The 23,221-nt window shown below is 34.2% G+C and overlaps 1 protein-coding gene across 4 annotated transcripts in view; it reads right to left on the reverse strand.

The window, feature by feature from the left end:
- Positions 1 to 23,221, reverse strand: part of LOC309817740 (ubiquitin carboxyl-terminal hydrolase 9X-like) — a 145,741-nt gene that overhangs the window by 65,414 nt on the left and 57,106 nt on the right. For 3 of the 4 annotated variants that reach the window (XM_082647018.1, XM_082647017.1, XM_082647015.1), the window contains exons 14-21: positions 21,881 to 22,029; positions 16,144 to 16,231; positions 13,236 to 13,578; positions 12,001 to 12,096; positions 11,386 to 11,597; positions 9,825 to 10,065; positions 9,371 to 9,520; positions 8,439 to 8,559 (exon numbers count right to left, since the gene is read on the reverse strand). In XM_082647018.1, the coding sequence (XP_082503144.1) occupies positions 8,439 to 8,559; positions 9,371 to 9,520; positions 9,825 to 10,065; positions 11,386 to 11,597; positions 12,001 to 12,096; positions 13,236 to 13,578; positions 16,144 to 16,231; positions 21,881 to 22,029 (1,400 nt within the window). The remainder of the gene's footprint in view (positions 1 to 8,438; positions 8,560 to 9,370; positions 9,521 to 9,824; positions 10,066 to 11,385; positions 11,598 to 12,000; positions 12,097 to 13,235; positions 13,579 to 16,143; positions 16,232 to 21,880; positions 22,030 to 23,221) is intronic. The other variant, XM_082647016.1, reaches the window with a different exon arrangement.

Raw genomic sequence — 23,221 nt, forward strand, 5'->3', positions numbered from 1 at the left:
AAATCTCCAATAAACAATCTAACCTTACACCTAAAGGAACCAGAGAAAGAAGAACAAACGAAGTCCAAAGTTAGCAGAAGGAAAGAAACATAAAGATCAGAGCAGAAATAAATGAAATAGAAACAAAGAAAAGAATAGCAAGGATCAATAAAACTAAAAGCTGCTTGAGAAGATAAACAAAATTGATAAATGATCAACCAGACTCATCAAGAAAAAGAGAAGACTCAAATCCATAAAATTAGAAATGAAAAGGAGAAGTTACAACAGATGCCATGGAAATACAAAGCATCCTAAGAAACCACTACGAGCAACTCTATGCCAATAAAATGGACAACCTGGAGGAAATGGACAAATTCTTAGAAAGGTATAACCTTCCAAGACTGAACCAGGAAGACACAGAAAATATGAACACACCAATCACAAGTAATGAAATTGAAACTCTGATTAAAAATCTCACAACAAACAAAAGTCCAGGACCAGATGGTTTCACCGGTGAATTCTATCAAACATTTAGAGAACAGCTAACACCCATTCTTCTCAAACTCTTCCAAAAAACTGCAGAGGAAGCAACACTCCCAAACTCATTCTATGAGGCCACTATCACCCTTATACCAAAACCAGACAAAGATACTACAAAAAAAGAAAATTACAGACCAATATCACTGATGAATACAGATGCAAAAACTCTCAACAAAATACCAGCAAACAGAATCCACCAACACATTAAAAGGATCATATACCATGATCAAGAGGGGTTTAGCCCAGGGATGCAAGGATTCTTCAATTTACACAAATCAATGTGATACACCATATTCACAAACTGAAGAATTAAAACCATATGATCATCTCAACAGATGCAGAAAAGGCTTTTGACAAAATTGAACACCCACTTATGATAAAAACTCTCCAGAAAGTGGGCACAGAGGGAACCTATCTCAACATAATAAAGGCCATATACGACAAACCCACAGCAAATATCATTCTCAATGGTGAAAAACTGAAAGCTTTTCCTCAATGATCAGGAACAAGACAAAGATGTCCACTCTCACCACTATTATTCAACATAGTTTTGGAAGTCCTAGCCACAGCAGTCAGAGAAGATAAAGAAATAAAAAGAATACAAATTGGAAAAGAAGTAAAACTGTCACTGTTTGCAGATGACATAATACTATACATAGAGAATCCTAAAGATGCTACCAGAAAACTACTAGAGATAATCAATGAATTTGGTAAAGTAGCACGATACAGAATTAATGTACAGGAATCTCTTGCATTCCTATACACTAATGATGAAAAATCTGAAAGAGAAATTAAGGAAACAATCCTATTCAGCACTGCAACAAAAAGAATAAAATACCTAGGAATAAACCTACCTAAGGAGGTAAAAGACCTGTATGCAGAAAACTAAAAGTCACTGATGAAAGAAATCAAAGATAACACAAACAGATGGAGAGATATACCATGTTCTTGGATTGGCAGAATCAATATTGTGAAAATGACTATACTACCCAAAGCAATCTATAGATTCAGTGCAATCCGTATCAAATTACCAATGGCATTTTTTACAGAACTAAAACAAAAAAAATCTTAAAATTTGTATGGAGACATAAAAGACTCCGAATAGCCAAAGCAATCTTGAGGGAAAATAAACGGAGCTGGAGGAGTCAGACTCCCTGACTTCAGACTATACTACAAAGCTACAGTCATCAAGACAATATGGTACTGGCACAAAAACAGAAACATAGATCAATGGAACAAGATAGAAAGCCCAGAGATAAACCCACACACCTCTGGTCAACTAATCTATGACAAAGGAGGCAAGGATATACAATGCAGAAAAGACAGCCTCTTCAATAAGTGGTGCTGGGAAAACTGGACAGCTACATGTAAAAGAATGAAATTACAACACTCCCTAACACCATACACAAAAATGAACTCAAAATGGATTCAAGACCTAAATGTAAGACCGGACACTATAAAACTCTTAGAGGAAAATATAGGAAGAACACTCTTCGACATAAATCACAGCAAAATTTTTTTTGATTCACCTCCTAGAGTAATAGAAATAAAACCAAAAATAAACAAATGGAACTTAATGAAATTTAAAAGCTTTTGCACAGCAAAGAAAACCATAAACAAGACCAAAAGACAACCCTCAGAATGGGAGAAAATATTTGCAAATGAATCAATGGACAAAGGATTAATCTCCAAAATATATAAACAGCTCAATATTAAAAAAACAAACAACCCGATGAAAAAATGGGCAGAAGATCTAAATAGACATTTTTCCAAAGATGGCCAAGAAGCACATGAAAAGCTGCTCAACATTACTAATTATTAGAGAAATGCAAATCAAAACTATAGTGAAGTATCACTTCACACCAGTTAGAATGGGCATCATCAGAAAATCTACAAACAAATCCTCGAAAGGGCATGGAGAAAAGGGAACCCTCTTGCACTGTCGGTGGGAATGTAAATTGGTACAGCCACTATAGAAAACAGTATGGAGGTTCCTTAAAAAACTAAAAATAGAGCTACCATATGATCCAGCAATCCCACTACTGGGCATATACCCAGAGAAAACCATAATTCAAAAAGACACATGCACCCCAATGTTCATTGTAGCACTATTTACAATAGCCAGGACATGGAAGCAACCTATATGCCCATCAACAGACGAATGGATAAAGAAAATGAGGTACATATATACAATAGAATACTACTCAGCCATAAAAAGGAACGAGACTGGGTCATTTGTAAAGACGTGGATGGATCCAGAGACTGTCATACAGAGTGAAGTAAGTCAGAAAGAGAAAAACAAATATCATATATTAACACATATATGTGGAACCTAGAAAAATGGTACAGATGAACTGGTTTGCAGGGCAGAAACAGAGACACAGATGTAGAGAAGTAACGTATGGACACCAAGGGGGAAAAGCGGCAGGGGGTGGTGGTGGTGGTGGTGGTGTGATGAATTGGGAGACTGGGATTGACTGGATACACTGATGTGTATAAAATGGATGACTAATAAGAACCTGCTTCATAAAAAAATTAAATTAAATTTAAAAGAAAGAGGGCTTCCCTGGTGGTGCAGTGGTTGAGAGTCCGCCTGCCGATGCAGGGGACACGGGTTCGTGCCCCGGTCCAGGAAGAACCCACATGCCGCAGAGCGGCTGGGCCCGTGAGCCCTGGTTGCTGAGCCTGCTTGTCCGGAGCCTGTGCTCCGCAACGGGAGAGGCCACAACGGTGAGAGGCCTGCGTCCCGCAAAAAAATAAATAAATAAAAGAAAAGAAAAGAAAAAGAAAAACAAGGCAAATGACTTTGAGTGATTTTTTTGGGGGAGGTGACAGATATTAATGATGCTGCTCAGTATCTGTTCAGAATAAGGCAATGTCAAGTTTGCAGTGATTAAAGAACTGGCCTCTAATTAGATAGTCTGCATTAAACAATTACGTATGAAAGTATTCTCAAATAAGCTGAGAAAACACTAATTAAATACAAACAGTAAAATCTGATAAAATTATCATGGTAATTGTGTATGTGGAAGAGAAAAAGTCTTAGGAAGAAAGACTCACAAAGCTTGTGAAAATGTAAGATGTTTAAAACCTATGGTCATTCGTTCACTGGATTATTCATCAGCAAGTAGTGTGTGGAAAACATTCAAATCTATCAATATGTTATTAACCAGCAGTGTCAATAGGCAACTTCATTTACTTTCATGGACTTAATATTTAGTTTATAAAGTTTTGTTGGAAACAGAATCAGGGTATTCTGACTTGCCCTACCACATAGCAGTTCAATGTTTTAGCAAAATAGTAATGTTTTGTTGTGATTTTTAAAAGCTCAGGTTTAAGAATAAAAATTTTTTTATACAAGTAGAAATATTCTCAAACACTGGAATGGTTTAGGAGTTTAGATTTTGCTGCAGACTTGATGCTTCTTAATGAATTCAACGTACAATCACAAGGGAAAAGTGTTGAAAATACTGCAGTAAAGTTATTAAGATGCCAACTAACACTGTTTGATTCACAAGTGGCCAGCCCTCGACATCTGCAGATCTAGCATCCAAGCGTTCCACCAATGTGAATCAAAAATACTGAAAAATCAAAACAAAACACAACCTAGAAGGTTCCAAAAAGCAAAACCTGAATTGACCATGCACCATATACTACACTGAAACCAATCGAATTAAGCGATGTTTAAGTATACTCTGCTATAGCCTCCCAGCACTTCACAGACCCTGAATCTATCTCCTGCACTCACTGGGCACTGCTCACATCTTCTTTGTTTGCTTGTGTGTGTACTGTTTCTCTGAAAAAATGGCTCTAAATGTAATTAACTGGTCAAAGCAATCTGTCAGAGGCTAAGGAGTATAAAGTGCCATCTGTAAACAAGAAAATCAAAATCTTTGTTCCTTTGACTTAAAGGCTGTAAAGTTAAAAGCAAGTTGAGCATTCACACAATAAAACAAAAAGCTGAAACTTGTGTGTTTGTGCTGCCCCTACAATGGCTAAAATAGTCTTGTTTCATGATTATCTGTTTGCAATGACTGGGAAAACATTAAGCGTGTGGCTAAAGGACATGTTAGAGAACATATCCTATTCATGGTGAAATTATGACTGAAAAAGCGTTTAGTCTCCATGAGCAGTGCTGTGAGGGGTTTCAGGAGAAGAAGAGTAAAGACTTTAAGGCTAGTAAGGGACAGCAGGATAGCTATATATAAAGCACTACAGCCTCAAGAGCTTAGAGATCATGGGATAACCGGCACTGGCTGATGCTGAGGCAGCATCAACATTTCCAAAGGGGCTCAAGAAATTCATGGAAGCAAACGGCTACATCAGAGCAAGTCTTCCATTGTGATGAAAAAAGCTTGCTCTGGAAAAATGTGTCCAATAGTACCCACATCCATAAGAATGCCAAGCTATGTCATCCTTGGGATGGCTCCACGAGTGTTTCATTCTTGAAGTGAAGAAATATGTCGATGAGAAGAATGTGCCATTCAAGGTCCTCCTAACTGGCAATGCTCCCAGTCAACCCTAATCTAATCTCTCCGCTTCATGTGGAAATGATGTTCCTGACTGAACCTCCACTGATCCTGACACTGGTAATTTTTTTTAAATTACTTATTTATTTATGGCTGTGTTGGGTCTTCGTTGCTGAGCGCATGGGCTTTCTCCAGCTACAGCGAGTGGGGGCTACTCTTGGTTGCAGTGCGCAGGCTTCTCATTATGGTGGCTTCTCCTGTTGCAGAGCACAGGCTCCAGGTGCATGGGCTTCAGTAGTTGTGGTGCATGGGCTTAGCTGCTTCTGTGGCATGTGGGACCTTCCTGGACCAGGGCTCGAACCTGTGTCCCCTGCACTGGCAGGTGGATTCTTAACCACTGTGCCACCAGGGAAGTCTCTGACATTAGTATTACTGATCTCCTCCCAAGTGTCAGAGTCTACAATCTGAACCCAGTCCTCCCAACGTAGATGATCTTTTTAACATACTATCAGAGGTTTGAGTTACCCTGGTGTTTCACAGCTTAGCAATAGTGCCACACATCTCAGTGATGTTGTGTGGAACACAACATCAGCACTGTAGGCAACCGAACAGTAATTGTCGTCAACACTGTGATCATCACATAAGGGTTAAAAGAGAAAAAACCCACTATTTTGGTGAAGGTCAACACAGTGTGTGTGTGGGGATGGGGGGGTGAGTTTATATTTTCTCTCATTGATAATTAAATTTTCTGTACGTACTTGTGTTTTAAATATTCTATGTTATTCAATTATTTTTCTTTCAGGTCACTGAAAGAAAGCAATCTGTGTTTAAAGAAACGTTATGCTATTGTACGTACTATGTGGTTAGGCCTACAATCTGTACTGAACAAGCACAGACCTTTCTTGACATTATTCACTAAACAAAACAGTACAACAACTGTTCATATAGCATTTACGCTGTATCAGGTACTATAAGTAAGGTAGAGATGACTTAAATTTACAGCAGATATATTTTCCAAACTCAAACTACAGTTCCCATAGCACTTTCCAAATTGTGATGTAAGTGCAAAGGAAATCTCCGTATTTCAAAATGCAGTTAACTGCGAAATTGAAGAGCTTCCTACCTAGCCTAAATTTCAAAGTGATTAAACTTCAATGTAATGACATGATAAAAATCAAACATTAAGAGAAGAATAAAGGAAATTCTATGAATGCCTTTTACAAATTCTCAAGGAACAATGACCAGGAGTACCTGTTTGTGGAAAAACCATGTCAAAGATTAAAATATAAAATTTATATTTTAGAGATAAGCAATAACAAATGAGTATCTGCAACTGATTTGATGATATGGAACACCAACTTTGAACCCCAACAGAACAAAATAGTATAATGCCCTAAAAAAATCCTGTGATTCTCATTAGTAGACCCATATCACAAAAACTGCACTGTATTTATCATTCTTATAGTTTGAATTTTGCTAATAAACATTTCTGTGGAAATTTGCTTCCCTTTTCATGTAAGTACCTACACAGCGTCCTTGATTTTGCCCCTTATCCCACAAAGCCTAATACATTTGCTATCTAGTCTTTAATAGGAAAAGTTTTCCAATCTCTCTGCTAACGAATGTTACTGGAGTAACTGGTGAATCTTGAATGGGGACAATTAGGTGATGAAAACATTTCAGTGCTTATTTTCTGGTTTACATATTTAATTTGCTATTAATAGTAGAATGTCCTTGGTTTGAAGAATATCACAATACTATTTTGAAGGATGACAGAGCATCAAGAGCAATTGCTCTCTTATGGTTTAAAAAAGAAAAAAGTTCTTTGTTTTGTACTTCTTACTTTTCTGTAATTTTGTGATTTTCTCTGTAACAATATATGGTTTTGCAAAACATGGGGTTTAGGGAAACACAAATATCCTTTAAGTACAAATACTGCAAAACGTTCATAAAATAAAACAGAACTATACGTAACAGAAAAAAAAGTGAAACTGTTACAATAAGCTAAAAAAGTCAACTGAGAGCTGTATCAACATAATCTTCAAAAAACCTGTAATAGCTTAAGACAGGCAAAACAATAACTAAAATGGATTTTGTAAATCCAACAGCACATTCTGATGCATAAAAAATTTTCAAAAGCACAAATAAAAGAATGAGAAAAATATGAGCAAAAAATTTTCAAATCGCTCACATCTGAAGCAACTAATCTTTTGACTGACGAAATCCACTGAGTACCGAGCACCCAAAAAACAAAACAACAACAACAAAAAACAATTCACCTAAACCTCTTCTGATGAGTTCATCAGAAGAGCTCAACTCAAGGGCTTTAAAAATAAACTTAAAAGGCTTCTCCACAGAAAGAAAATTGACATACAAATGGCTTTAGTCTTCAAAATGGTCAAAACTGCTATGAAACTTTATTATAAAGGAACAAACTTTCAACCTTTAATGCTATACTCAAACTACTATAAGCAAAACAAAACAAAGCAAAAAATACTCCTATAGTTAAGAGTTCAGCTGAATTGAGAAAAGTCGTTTTTTTATTTTAAAAAAATCTGCTTCCCATGTACTCCCCCCCTTTTTTAGGGGGCTATGTTTCAGCAAAATAAGGACTGACTGAAAAAGTCCCAAGACAAAGGTGTACTAAAGCATCCACAATACAAAAGTTGTATAAAGAAGTCCAAGAAACAGACTGGAGCAAAAGAAGAAAATAAACAAAAACAGGACATAACACATCTGACCATGTTGAAAACTGTATTAAAAATTACTGAAGGGAATGAGGGAGACTTAGTAATGAATACCACAGAAAATCTAGCAGATAAAAGGGGGGAGATTTTAAAAGCTAGTATAAATAGGTGGGTAACCTAGGAGATTACAATATTTTGATATATAGTCTGTTTGTAACGTTAGTAGCATTTTTATTTTTAGCATTTTTATTAAGCCAAATAGTTCTGTAATATTTAGTCTTGAAAATATGAATAATTTATTTCAGCAAAATTGTGAGATGACCAAAAAAGGATGTGAAAGTAAGACAGTCAGTATATAATATCTAAACTTGACTTAAAAAATTAATAATGCAAACATACTGTTTAGGGATAAACTGTTATACGCAATAATGAGACCTAAAAGATAAAAAGTCTTTTTTTTGAAACAGAAAGGCAGGATGAGGATGGGTGAGGTAGATTACTGTTTTTCATATAGGATTTGAAGAATCCTGAGTTTCTCACTTGTGTGCATTAGTTCACTAAAAATATTTTTTACATTATATGTTCTTAAATATTCTTTAATCACCCATAGAAAATTTCTCATCGGCAATGGTATGGATGACAGATGATCAATATCATATACTACACCACAAAGTGTATCTCAAAAGAAACAGTATTTGTCTATTAGGTACTTGTCAGCATTTGGAGCAGGGTAGAGAAGGGAGTGGGGAGGTATTTTTCTTACCTGGTGGCATAAGTTTCATAAGTATTCTTGCTCCATCTCTAAGAGGTGGCATGTTCAGATTGCTACCTAAATCAGCAACTTGCCAAAGGAAAGAGATATATCTGGGATGCTGTGACATTATCTGGAATATAAAACACAGAAAGTACATACCTATAAATTATGTCAAAAAATTTTGTTATTCAAAATAACCTATACTAAGTTTTCTACTTATCAATCCCATCTTTTGCTTATGCCACGTTTACTACCTGAAATTATCTGCCTTCCTTATCTTTTGACTTTTTACAAACCAACTGATTCTTCACAATGCAAACTCAATCATTTTGTTAAATAAGCCTAAGATACTCTAATTTCTTTGTGACACATTTTCTGTTTTGTAAACCATGAATTACACACAGCTCTCAGATGCTGTTTATACAAAAGACACTTCCCCCTTCAGGGGTAACTAGTGTTGATTAAATTCCTAATCCAATTGTCACAGGGACTCAAATTCCTCTCACGATGAAGTGGCTGGTATTATTCCAGCTATGATTCTTAAGAAGGATGGGTAGAGAAAGAGTAAGAAAGGGAAGAGTTGCTGTTTCTTTAGATGTGAGAAGTATTACTAAGAATCTGAGAAAAACAGGAGATTGTACGTTTCTGTAAAAATGGTTCCAAATGAAAGACTAATATTTTCTAGAGGTATATATTTAGTAGTATTGTAGCTCAATAGTGATAGATTAATTCTATGCAAATATAATTCTATATCCATGGGGAAATTTTATTTTAAAATCCAACAACTAAGAAATCCAACAAGAAGGTAACAGTTAAACTGTATATTTATTTGACATTCCCAATCTTTAGAACATGTAAACTTCTTACAAAAAGAACCATTTTACACATTTCTCTGTATTATCAAAGAAGAGTGTAATGCCTTACACACACTATCTACTCACCACTCCAGGCAAAGAACTTTCCACTTCTGGATTAGGACCATCACTGTAATGATTACAATGGTTTCCAGGAGATCCAGTTGAAGAATCAGAAGAACTATCAGGGCTGGAAGGCATATTGGAACTTACTTGTGTAAGTTTGGCTGTAATTACCTGAAAATGATAGAACAGCAAACACAATGGAAAATGCTTCCACAAAATGCAGAAACTAGATATATCATAAGGCTAAAAAAAGATTTCATGCTTTAATTTTAGAGGTACAATTTAAAAGTTCTATCCAAAATAACCCCTTAGTAGCTTATCTCCACAACACAACCCATCTTACTTAGGGTTATAACCCAAACACCTAACATAGAAGACTGTACACAATAGTTAGATGCTCAAACATTAATAAACAATTAGAAAACAGCCTCAATGTTTAATTTTGGGAGAATATTTGAAAATTATATGTACTTACTGATTTATCTTTTAAGTTTAATTGTCCAATTAGCTTTCTGTCATCTTCAGAATCTATCAATTCACCACCCACAAAGAGTTCAATTTTTGTATGGGCTACATTTGCTTTAATACGATTGAGAATACATCGTCTTACTGAACCAACTGTATCATTTGTATGAGACCATATGTCCAAGTCATCAACCTGTCTGCCATGGTTTGGAAATCGAACTATAAGAGAGAGATGTTTACCACGGAATGCTCTGCAGGGAGGGGAAGGGGGGAAACACAGTAATATTCAGTAGATGGCCAAGACAAAAAGCTGGGAATTTAACATTTCCTAACTAAGTAAAAGGAAGACGGTTAGACTAATTTTGTTTTTAGGATACACAAAATAAAAAATTTTTATTTCTTTAACTGTAAACACTATAATTAATTTTGAAAACACAACATAACTGTAAGCCTTTGTTGTTAATCTTTGCCTCTATGAATGCAGAACAGAAGATTTCTACTTATGATAAATTAATAAGAGACATGAATAAAATATCAATTAATTTTAAGCCATAAAAGGTCAATTCACCAAGAGTTTTGTTTGTTTGTTTGTTTGTTTTGCGGTACGCGGGCCTCTCACTGTTGTGGCCTCTCCCATTGTGGAGCACAGGCTCCGGACGCGCAGGCTCAGAGGCCGTGGCTCATGGGCCCAGCCGCTCCGCGGCATGTTGGATCCTCCCAGACCGGGGCACGAACCCGTGTCCCCTGCATCGGCAGGCGGACTCTCAACCACTGCGCCACCAGGGAAGCCCAAGAGTATTTTTAAATGTGGAAGAAATGAACTTCACCTTGAGAGTGTCAACAAAAATGTCAAAATGCATGTTTCCACTAAAAAATTCTTTGAATTCTTAAAAACAAAATTCACCCTAAAATATTTCTCTTGATATATATTCTCTTCCCACAGGTAAGATACAAAATAAAAATCACATTAAAGTAAGCAATTTTACATTTTCCATTTAAAAAATGATCACAATTTTTAAACATCTGATGGTACTTAATCCTACAAAACTTTCCCCCAAACTAGAAATGCCATTTACACTATTATTAAATAATTTAATATATTGCTTATTTAATTTATAATATATCATTTATATCACATAATATATAAAATGAAATGATTTAGTGATTTATATTATAGTTCCTATATTTAAAGAAATTTTAGTAAAGACATTTAAAAATATTCTTTGTGACATTTACTAAATAAGCAGCTTTAAAGAATTTTATTTTTAACAGTGTAAACAAATAATATCAAAATAAAAACACATCAAACTGCAAAATACCAGAGCAACACTCAGTGGATGGTAATAGCTCAGAGCACAATGCCTCTCCATAATGTAACTCAAAACTTTCTATTTTTAAAAAAAAATATCTGTAAGGTGCAAATAATGTTTTTAAAAGGCAGGATATTGACATCCAGAAATGAAAAATTTCTTTATGGTCCTTTTAATCTATACATCATAACTTTCCCAATTAACTGGTTAATAAAAATAAATAATTGCAAATTAACACCAAAAGATCAGTTTCTTACAAACCTTGACATAGGTAGAATTGTTCTTTCCTCATGATAATCACTATCACATTCATTTATGTATTCCCTTAAAACAGTTAATACTCGAACCATTCGAATGGCTTCCTGTCTTGCACAATTAATACTGTCTTTGTCACCATCCAAAACACACAATGTATCATATGAAGCTTTCAAGCGATCAAAGCAAGACTGAATGAAGTCTTCATGGATAACCACCTATAAATATTGGGCCAAATAAAACCAGTTCAAACTGCTTCAAAATTTAAAACTAAATATGACATTAATCCAATTAAAGACAGTAAAATTTCAACTTCTAGGTAACTCCTAAAATTACGTAACTCACATTATGTGTAATCAATAATAAAACACAATAATAAGAAACACAATAATAAATAATTACATTCGAAATGATCGTAACCACGTAAAAGTAATTATCACGGAAACATTCACTGAGTTGGCATTTGGTAAGGGACAAATGTGCATTAAATACTTTTGACAAGAGTTAAAAAGTTACGTTTCTAGTTTTCTAATTAATTCTAAGTTTAAAAAGATTCTACTAAACACAAGATTACTTTTCAATCTACCTGGAGTGGAAGTTTTTATGTACTTCAATCCTCACCTGATTGACCTGTAACCTGGGGCCAAGGTTTGTGTATATCTCTTTAAGGAGATCTATAGCTCTGCTTGCAATATCATCATTACTCTGAATTACAACCTAGATCCAAAAATTAAAGTATTAGTAACATTCAAGATGTATTTTCATTTGGCACTTAAATTCAAATTATATCCTCAATTTAAAAAAATTCAATAATTTAAGACTAAATTGATTTTGATATGCAAATCATGTAAAATTAAGTAAATGGAATATTAAGAATTGATACATACAAGTTTTCTCAATAGAGCAATTTGCTTTAAAATGAAAACAATAAAAATTGTGAAATTTTCAAGGAATAATTCAAATAAGTTAAAAAATTTTCCATGAAAAATCATTCATCACAAAAAGCAATCCTGTCAACTCCAACAACTTCTGCACATCTTTGTCACTTATCTAATTACATCAGAGGTTTTTACAACATGTTTAGAATCCTATGCTATGAGGGTGTTTCAGGGCTGACCCTTTGAGAGGTTTGAGGAGGGAAAAGGAGAGGAATAGAGGGAGACTGAGCTGAGAAAAAGCCTTGATTTTAATGAAAGACCAAGCAAACACCTTAGCTTACCTGTGGTTTAGAAATAAAACCAAAAAACCCCACATCCATAACACAATATAAGCTGAAATGTAATAGGTTAGATTTTTAAAGATGGAAACAAGATTTATTTATAAAGATGGAAAAAGGCTTAAGCATTTTACCCTCAGGTACTTTAATATATCACAAATTAAGGAATATCATAAAGGTATTAATTGAAAACTCCATTCAACTAATAGTTCTCTGTTCTGTCCATCATTCATTGTGGCATTAAATGTACAATAAACCCCAAGATATAACTTATGTAAGGTAGCTAATGACCTTCATGAAAGGAATGTGAAAGATCTGCAGGCAGAAAATGGTTACTGTACTTGCATACACCTGAAAAAATTCTAAGTACAATAGATGTATCAGTGGCAGATAGTTAAAGAGAGGGGAGAGAGAGAGAGAGAATGAACCCAAAGTTAGTGGCAAATAAAACTGATATAACAAGAAGCTGAAGATGAACAGTTCCCACCCATGCACTGTCTCCTATCCCCCAATTACTAGGAAAAGCATCAACAAGGATAAATACATGTAACTTACAAGCAAAATTATGATTCCTTAACCATTTTTTAGAAACCACCTCAGGTACAGTGTTTGCAAACAGGAGTTCCAACTTCTCACTTACCCTCCAAAGGTAGTCTAATCCTATTAGCTCCAAATCATCCATCATATAGGCTCTTCTTTTTGCTACTAGTTTCCCTTCTCGACAGTTAACAGCTTTGAAGAATCGTTCAAAACATTTCATTCCATTTTCAGTTAACAGGAAAGGATCAAGTTGAAGCACATTACTTTCAAAGAAGTCCTTATTAATATCAGGATCTAAGTCTGGTTCATCCCCCATTAACTTGGAATACCACTTAAAACAGGCTTCACGATCACAAAGGTAAACTGCATTTTCTGCTAGGCATTTCCATATTTGTTTTGCCTGAGGAGCACAGAGCCACAGTTGGCCATCCTTCAGTAAAAATCTTGGAAAAATTTAAGAAATCTGTAATTAGGTCTATACAATTTTACCCTCAAACACAATTTATTTCAATGTGTCTAAAATAATTCATTTAGCACAATCACATTTTAATTACAGCTTAAAAATGTGTTCTTTCAAAAAAGCTTATTTCTTAACCATGTATCTGGCAGGAAAAAAATATCAGCTATTAAATTCATTTATTTAACAAGCATATATTCATGGGGCAACTATTATACTCGAAGAATTATGCTAGATGATGTGAGCTAAATACAGAAGCTTCTTTCTGACTCTCAAGAAGTTTAGGCTTTGAAACCAGATCCTGACTTAGCTCCCTGCATATATGGTTTCATTGCAAAATAGGGTTATTATGTTAGATGACTCTGACATAACAGAATGTTTTTATAAAATAAAGCTTCTCAAAATTTTTTAATTTCTAAAAATATTATACTCAATACCTGCACACAGTAAACAAAACAGTCTATGTAATTTAAGCTTATTTCTAGGTCAGTGATCACTATAATATGTTTATCAATATTCAAGATGTCCTCTGGTGCTTTTTAGCTGTGTGACTATTAGGTGTCCATTAAAATAAGACTACAATGAAGCTGATAATTTTCCTTCAATCAGTGTCTTCCTTCAGTTAGACTCTAGTTTCTCTTAGCACTCTTCTACTTTCTCTGTGTGTTATTTCTATGAATGATAATGAAAGAAAACGTAAGTTAATTTTAATCTGAATAATTTTACATTTAATTCTTAGTTAACAAATGGTGGCTTCATTTCTAATACAGTATGGTGTATTCATTTAATGTCAGTGGGTTTCTTCTTTTGGGTCTTAACTGTAGGTCTTTAATATCTCAATAAATCTAGGTCTGAGTATGAAGGTGCCTTTTTAGAACTTTTTAATTCTATCTAATCTCTCCAATTTACAAATGAGCAACATGAGGGCCAGAATAATAAAACACCTTTTCCTTTAGTGAACTACACTACTACGTATGTATAGAGCAGGAACTACAATAGGTCTAATTCTAAACTTTAACAGAATAAGTAAATTCTAAACCATTTTTCTTTGTCAGTAAACCTAAGGGATACAGTACACAAATGTCAATAATAGTGGCCCACTGTGGGAGAGAATCTAGATATGAGGTGGCAACTTTTTTTTCCTTGGATGTTTGGGGGGTGGCGGGGGGAAGAGCACTTTAAAAAAATGTCATAAAATCTGATGACTAGATTTTAATGTCATAAAATTTGATGACTAGAATTTTTCCTAAGTTGGAATGTGTAAACACTTGCATCAGAGAAATCAGATCTATCTGACAGATTATAAAATTCTTAAAGGTAGCTATGGATTGACTTAGAAAATAGGTTGTATGTCAATCTAAATATTCCCCATAAATTACATGGTTCAGCAACAGAAATATAGTATACAACATACTCTAAAGAGAAAATTCCCAAGAGTAAATATGTATGAAAAATAATAAATACAAGATTTTATGAAAAACTGAGAGCCTGGGCATTCTTTCCTAACATACTTATGATTTAAATATACTTTTCTGCTATGATATGCTAACTGAAATTCTAAGCAACCTCGTTATTTAAGCTACATAGCCATATCCATACACATAAATAGACACGTCATTAAAAGCTAAACATTACAGGGCTTCTCTGGTGGCGCAGTAGTTAAAAATCCACCTGCCAATGAAGGGGACACGGGTCTGGGCCCTGGTCCAGGAGGAGCCCACATACCACGGAGCAACTAAGCACGTGCACCACAACTACTGATCCTGAGCTCTAGAGCCCATAAGCAACAACTACTGAGCCTGCGTGCCACAACTACTGAAGTCTGCATGCCTAGAGCCTGTGCTCCGCAACAAGAGAAGCCACCACAATGAGAAGCCCGCGCACCGCAACGAAGACTAGCCCCCACTTGCCAACTGGAGAAAGTCCGTGCACAGCAACGAAGACCCAACTCAGCCAAAAATAAATAAATTTATATTAAAAAAAGTTAAACATTACTGAGCAAATTCAGTATTATTTAGTTTTGGCTTAAAAGATAGGCTATTTTTCCTTATCTCCACCTTAAGTAATGTTATTATATATAGGTTTAGTTTGCCTTTATCAGCCATTGTTAGAATAAATAAAGCACCTAAGCATACCAACCACCCTTTACTGCCATGATAGCATTAATGTTCCTTACTGCCATGATATAGCATTAATGAAAATGTTCCCTGGATCATGGTTTTTCTGTCCTATAGTTCAAAGTATGAAAATGTATGAAGAATAAACTTTAATTTCTAACAGAAATAAACATAAGCTCCACTCTGAAATTTAAAATGTATTTTCTTCAAAATCCAATAAAAGAATTAAGTTAAAGATTAGCCAATAATTAAAAGGCATTTAATAATGAACACATAGGAAATGCTACATTAACTTTTGGCAATGGTTCTTATGTGGGGAAATACTCAGTTACAGGTGAAATGGCTATCTAAAAAGGACTCAGCTATGAAGAATGTTAACATTGCATTCCTTATGTATGCCTTAAAGAGAACAGCACTAATTGTTTAAAACTAACCTAAGGAAATTAAGCCGTTCTTGAACTTCTTGAACATGACTATATCTACTCCCAAGCCTCACAGTTTGTGGGTCGTAGTCTTCATGGTCTGCAAATTAACAAAAATATTGCATTATACACATGTATATCCACATCACTGTTGACTTTAACCAAAAGAAGTTAAGAATCCAGTAATCATTTATTATTAATAGGCAACATGTAATAGATATATTTAAATAATCTAATTTTCCCCACAAAAATGAACACTTGCTTTTTACACAGTCAAAAGGAAAATGTGATATGTGCTATAAAAAATAATTTTTCAGCAGAGCCCTTCCATTTTTCATATATAATGAAACAATTCTGTGAGAAAAAAAATGACTTTATCCCCTTGACTTTTCCTTCTGTTATATTAACACCAGTTACTGTAGTATTTCTGCATACACAACATCATTAAGACAAAGTTACATATGTTATTGCATTTGATAACGTTATCATACAATTTCCTTAATCATCAGACTATGAATGTCTGGGGTATTTTTAAAAAATATATAAAACAAAACAAATCTAGCCTCCCATATGACCATGAATACATATGTTGGTAAGTTGGCCTATACTGAGGTTGAAAATTCTTTTTTAAATATAAAACTAGTAAGTACTCTGGACTTCTGTTATCAACTTCATATACTGGGTGAAAAATTCTCTCAGTGTTTGTCAATGAAAAAGTGAAGGAAAAATCTGAAAACACGTATTTTCCTAAAAATACCATTAATACTTTTTGTGTCTGAGATGCTTCCTTAAAAAAGGTATAACTCAAAAAAAAAAGGTATAACTCAACTAAAACATGAGTTTTAGAAGTCTGTCTTAGGGGACTTCCCCAGTGGTCAAATGGTTAAGACTTCACCTTCCAATGCAGGGAATGAGGGTTTGATCCCTGGTAAGGGAGGTAAGATCCCACATACCTCACAGCCAAAAAACCAAAACATAAAACAGAAGCAATATTGTAACAAATTCAATAAAGACTTTTTAAATGGTCCACATCGAAAATCTTAAAAAAAAGAAAAAAAAGCCTGTCTTAAAAAATTCTCATAAGGTTGTTTATCTCAGTATCAAGCAAAATAAAAATCACAAAAGAAGTAGGACAGGATAAAGACCTCTGCCTGAAAATAACCAAATCTGTTTGGGTGGAACAGAAGACAGTGGAAATAAATGCTTCAGACAGAGCTGCCAACCACTCAGGAATCAAAGATATTTATTTCAAAAATCTGAAGTACTGGTATTTCTCAATTATGCATCTTTTAGAACTTGTATTATTGTCAGTACTGATGCCAAATAATTCTAACTGTATGAGCTCCTTTCAGAATTGGTAAAGGCAACCCAAGTCATCAAAATGGCAAGATTTTACATTTCAGAAAAACCTGAATTAGAAGTAAAATGTTGACTTGCTATAAAAGATGGAACATAAAGGATGTTAGAGATGTATCTGGAATTGGACTTGGGAAAGAAAGGCACATATTATCACTGCTTTACATTTCCAGATGCATGAGCATCTACTACCAGTTCTATAATCTTATTACATCCTTGTAAGTCATCAACTGCCCAAGCCTCAGGCCTCCAAAAGTGTGGAAATTTATGTTCTACTACATACACATTTTCTGGTATTTCAAGAGTGCTGATCTTGAAGTACCTGACTAAACTTTATGCCACCACTTTGGCTGCTTTTTATCCCTTAAAGACCTCTGTCTGAAAACGTCTGCGTGTGTGCTTACTTGGCAGGATTTGGGGGTGGAGACACACACATATGCACACACAGAGGTAAAAGCATGGTACAACTTTACTTTTTCATATAATTTCAAGTGCAAAAATGATACAAGACTAGTCTTTACCCACATGTACCTATTGTTTATAATCTGTCCATTTGTTTTATCAGTATCTCTATTTATACACATTTGTATCATTTTGTGAACCATCTGAAGGTAAAGTTGGTCATTTTTACTCCCTAAAACTAGCCCTACTGACAAGGAAACAGCCATAGTACTTACATGATTTTAAGATTAATCCAAGACTAATTGAGCATATACTCAAATTTGAGCATATACTCAAATTTCATTAACTGTCTCAGTAACATTCTTTTTTGCTTCCCTTTTTCCCAATCCAGAATCAACTCTAGGCTCACATATTGCATGCAGTTGTTTTCTTAGTCTCCTTAGTTCTTCTTTGTGTATTTTTACCTTGACTATTTTAAAGCTATTTGTGTAATGCCATTCAATTTGCATTTGCTTCATGTTTCCTCTAGTTAGACTCAGGTTATGCATATTTGGCAAGAAATACCACAAAAGTAACGCTATATCTTTTCCCATATATCATTATCAGAAGCAAAGACATCAGTTTATCCCAATATTAATAATGTTAATTTAACTTAAATAGCTTACTTAAGGTGTTTCTACCAAATTTCTCCAACAGTTACTACTTTTCTCTTTGTAATTAAATATTTGTGGGAGAATACTTTGATACTATGTCACTGTTCTGGTCCTCATCAAACTTTCACTTACTAGTTTTATCATCCATTATTTTTTCCTACATCTATAGTTGACATCTGCCTCCATTTATATATTTTTAACACTGTGAACTCAAGGACTCATACACTGAAAAGGTTATCATTAATGGTATCATTATTTTAATGGCAAGTCAGAGCTTACTTCTTTTTGACATTGAGACATGATTCTCTAAAAACACTTTCTAGCATAATGATGTTCAAGTCTTATCCTGTACGTTCCTGTGGTAGCCTTAAAAAGTCATTTCTCCAAAGAACTATAAGCTTAGTAAAATGAGTAATATTAAAGATATTCTTTAAATTGCAAGATTCCACAAATATATTTAACAGTACTTCACGGCTAACAGGTATAAATGAGTAAGAATTACTACGTGAACAAAACACAGGATGTGCATTTTAACACACCACGGTTGTTAAATGACTCTTGTAAATACATCTTTTTTTGCTGCCAAGTGGTCCTGATAATAACCAAGCATCATAATGAAAGCAAAGAGAATGGGAAGAGGTAATGCAAACTGGCAGTCCCTAAAAAAAACAGATTTAAATGAATTGCACTGTGTAAGTCCTAAAAACTTTGCTCAGAAATAGGAGAAAATGATACATAAAACTCTCATTAATTTCAAATCAACACAAAGGGTATCCTCTCATGAACTAAGCTGAAGTGTATTATGTATTTTGTTGAGAAACATTAAAAAAAAATCTTTAACTGTGATTCAGGAAGTACTGGTGCATAACTTCAATAAAAAGTAGCTCATTTTTACCTTTCACATGTAAAAGTTATGAAGAATTTTATGTTACTTTCTTGTCTAAGATAACATGAAAGCAGAGGTGAAATCAGCTGCTCATGACACTACAGAAATAATTTTTCCAAAACCAAAGATGCCTAGTAGAAATGCAACATAGTTATGGCAAATGCATAACATGGAAGAAATGAAACTAAGGAATATCAGTGAACTCCAAGAACGTCACAATATATATCTTGTCACATGCTTGAACAGATCAATGTGCTGTTGAACAGCACAATGAACAGCACATGCAGAACAGCATGCAATATGCTTCTCAGACATAAGCAATCACCATAGTTTGTGTTATTAGTTCTACATCATAGAATTCAATGTAAGTCTCACTAGAAAAATTAAGTTTGTCCCTATATTTAAAGGTCAACTGCTAAAAAGCACTGGTCAGAAACGTAAAATAATACATTAAGGAGGAAAAGGTTAGAAGCAGATGATATGAAATCAATTAATTCAGAGGAACTCATTAATACAACAAAATTTCAAGTACTTGCTATGTGTCGGGCAACATTCTAACAAGCATTAACTCCATTCTAGCAAGTATTAACTTATGAAGTTATAACTATTATTATCCTCATTTTACAGATTTGGTAACTCTTCTTTGAAGGCTTAAGTAACCTGCAAGTTATATAGCTATGAATGAGGCCAGGTTTTAAATCTAGGCAGTTGATAGAGCTTGCATTTGTTATCTCTAACTTTGCAAAGAAGCAATATAAATATGATACGGAAGAATGCTGCCGTTCTTGAGATCATGAAAGTGAGATAAACCAAGAGCACAAGTATAATCTGACTAAATGAAACAGAGGATCCTAGTGATGCTGAAGTGCACATGTGCTCCACCTGACTGCACTGGCCAATTCGGACTCAATTTATGGCAATGACATTAAGTTAACAGAGGAATTCACACAAAAGTGAATAAAAATTATTGAAATTAAATATGTAGCTGACTGTACTTTGGGAAAAGGTCTTAATTGGCATGTAGGAGGACTCTACCTCCAAGAAAGCCTGAGGTCATAAAACCTCAAGAGAACTATACACAAATCTCTCACTTATGTTGCTGATTTGGGCTGCTCTTGCAAGAGAAAATAAACTACAGTTTCATTCCTATAGTGACTTCCCTGTCCTACCATTCTGCTAAGAATAAACCTTGGTATACCTAGTAAGCAGGACTGAGTGGGACCAATTTAAGCACCTGGTTCTTTGACTGCTTTTCTAGTACTACGACTAGAATGGACAGAATGGGTAAAATATGAGATGAACAGGAGGTCAGTACAATCATTTGGGTTATCTGAAGAGTTGATTAATTCTTGCAACACATTTATGTAACTTATATGGGTATGTATCAGCAAAAACTAAGCTACCTCTACAAACACCTTATTACTCAACCAAACTACAACATAGCCATTAAAGATAAAATGACATGAACAGAGTCTACTGTTCTGGTCAAATAATGAGTTATTACAAACACCCACATTATAAATGTATGTATATGATTGAATTCTACACATCCTCATATATCACGTCAACTGGGCAATACTTTCAGTTCATCACTAAGCTTAATCATATCTTCAATAATGGACAACAGAAACTTTTCTTTTTCATACTCAAATATAAAAAATTGGGCCTACAAGGTAGCTGGTGTTTTGTCTGTCCTATGAATTTGGTATAATATAGAGGTACAGATGTACAAAGAATATTTTGTGCTCCAGCAGAGACATTCAGATTAAACTGTTAAAGAACAATTAATACTGGAATTGGTCTTTAAAGCACCAAGAAGGCTGCCTCACATATAGCAATTACTAAAAAAAGTTTTCTGTTGAACCACAGGAAACTTCATCCCAATAAGTTTAAAGTTTCATACACTGAGAACCAATGGTACATATGGTGATCTAGTAACATTTTAACCAAGTTCTCTGAAGAACTGAAAACATCAATGTAAGGTTATTAAAAACAACTGTAATATATACAAACAACAGACGTGGAGAAAACTGACAAGAGAATTATTAATTAAGTTTTCTTGAAAAGCAGTTAAAAGTACTGTCAGTAAGAAAGGAAAGGTTTAAAAGGAGTACATACCCAAGAGGGTAACAACCAACTGTAAGTACAAGATAAAGTTCCCAAATACAGAAGGAAAGAAATCAGTTTAACAAAGATGAGCACGGAGAGAAACAAGCACTTAGTAAACAGTTTTGAAAAGTTGGCCTAGAGTTTTGGACATTTAAGATTTGAGAGGTCAAGTGGACCCATAACTGAATATACCTTATAAAAACCAATTCACTGCCATTTTTTGGTCCTTTAAAAAATAAATATATTTTCATTTCTACAGTAATTAACATGAGGACAAAACAAAATACAGGGAAGACAAGGCCAGGTTGATTCCCAATAGTTAATTTTAGCTTTTAATACATACCTCTAGTATAAAGTCGCATGCTATTCATATAAGTTGCAAGGTTTTCTGCTACCAAAGTAACTAAGGCATGACTGTGCTGAAGTTGATTGATTAAATCATGACGATAAAATACATGGGGACTTCGCTGAGTTTGACTAAAACGAGAAGAACTTAACAGTATAATTAGGCAAATGAACACTGCTGTAACTAAGTTTACAGAGACTAAATTCTAGCTACTACTTTTAAAAGGTTAAAATACTTGACATCTGTAATAAAATTCGTCAATATTCTCCTTTTTTAGTAATAAAATATCAAGAAATCTGAGATTAACTGATGCCTCACAACATATTTATTCCAGTACTCTTACTTTACTTGAAAACTGTCTATCAGTATTCTCCAATTTCACCCATGATACTGATCTTACATGATACTAATATCAAAGCACAGCTGTTGTGCAGTTATATGCTAATCTACATTATCAAGGATATTAGCGATTAAAGGTTCATTCTAGAACACTGAATCTGTAGCCAGTTTTGCCCATGGATACCACCAGAAAGACACCTAGTTCCCATACTGTTTTGTCATTTTCAGTGAAATCAATCATAGTCACATCATTATTAATCTACTGGTGATCAAATCACCAGCCAACAGAGTATATATAGTATTTCATGTATAAGCAACCAGAAAAAGGGTATGTTTGATAAAAGGCAAAAGGCATGTATCATAGATCAGACAATAAAAATATGTCCTTCAGAAACAAATATTATTATTAGACTATTTCAACATTTCCTGCAGTATTTATCGCCATAGAATTTCCTAATTTCATATAATTTTTCTAGCACTAGGGGGAAAAAATAAAAATCCAACTTGAGAAAAACATTAAAAGTAGCATTATATAATTCTTTTAAAACAGTAATTTTATTTACATGCATAATCTTATCAGTTTAGTGCTATAAAGGATTTTGGCAATCATTAATTGTCTTACATACAAGAAAAATATTTCTTAAAGGTTAGAGAAGCATTTTAAGATGACAGCTAGTCAGACAAAACTGGGGTTCACTACCAGGAATCCTAATTGCATTGTGAATATTCTTGCACTACATTTAGCTTTCTACATGTTATTACTTCTCTTCTGTCATTAATTCAAAATATACTGCAAGAATATAAAGGGATAAATTATTCTAATAACCACTAATAGTTTAGCATCAAGTACAAACATGAAATTAACTATTTAAGAAAAATATAGCTAAAATAAAGAGTAAAAAAGTATCTTTAAACAAAGACTTGTCATCTTCCATAATTTAAATCACATTTAGTCTTACCTTTGAAAATTAACTTTTAAATTCAAGAAAAGGTAAAAAA

This window comes from Grampus griseus (genome assembly GCF_964374135.1).
Source record: "Grampus griseus genome assembly, chromosome: Y".
Lineage (NCBI taxonomy): Eukaryota > Metazoa > Chordata > Mammalia > Artiodactyla > Delphinidae > Grampus > Grampus griseus.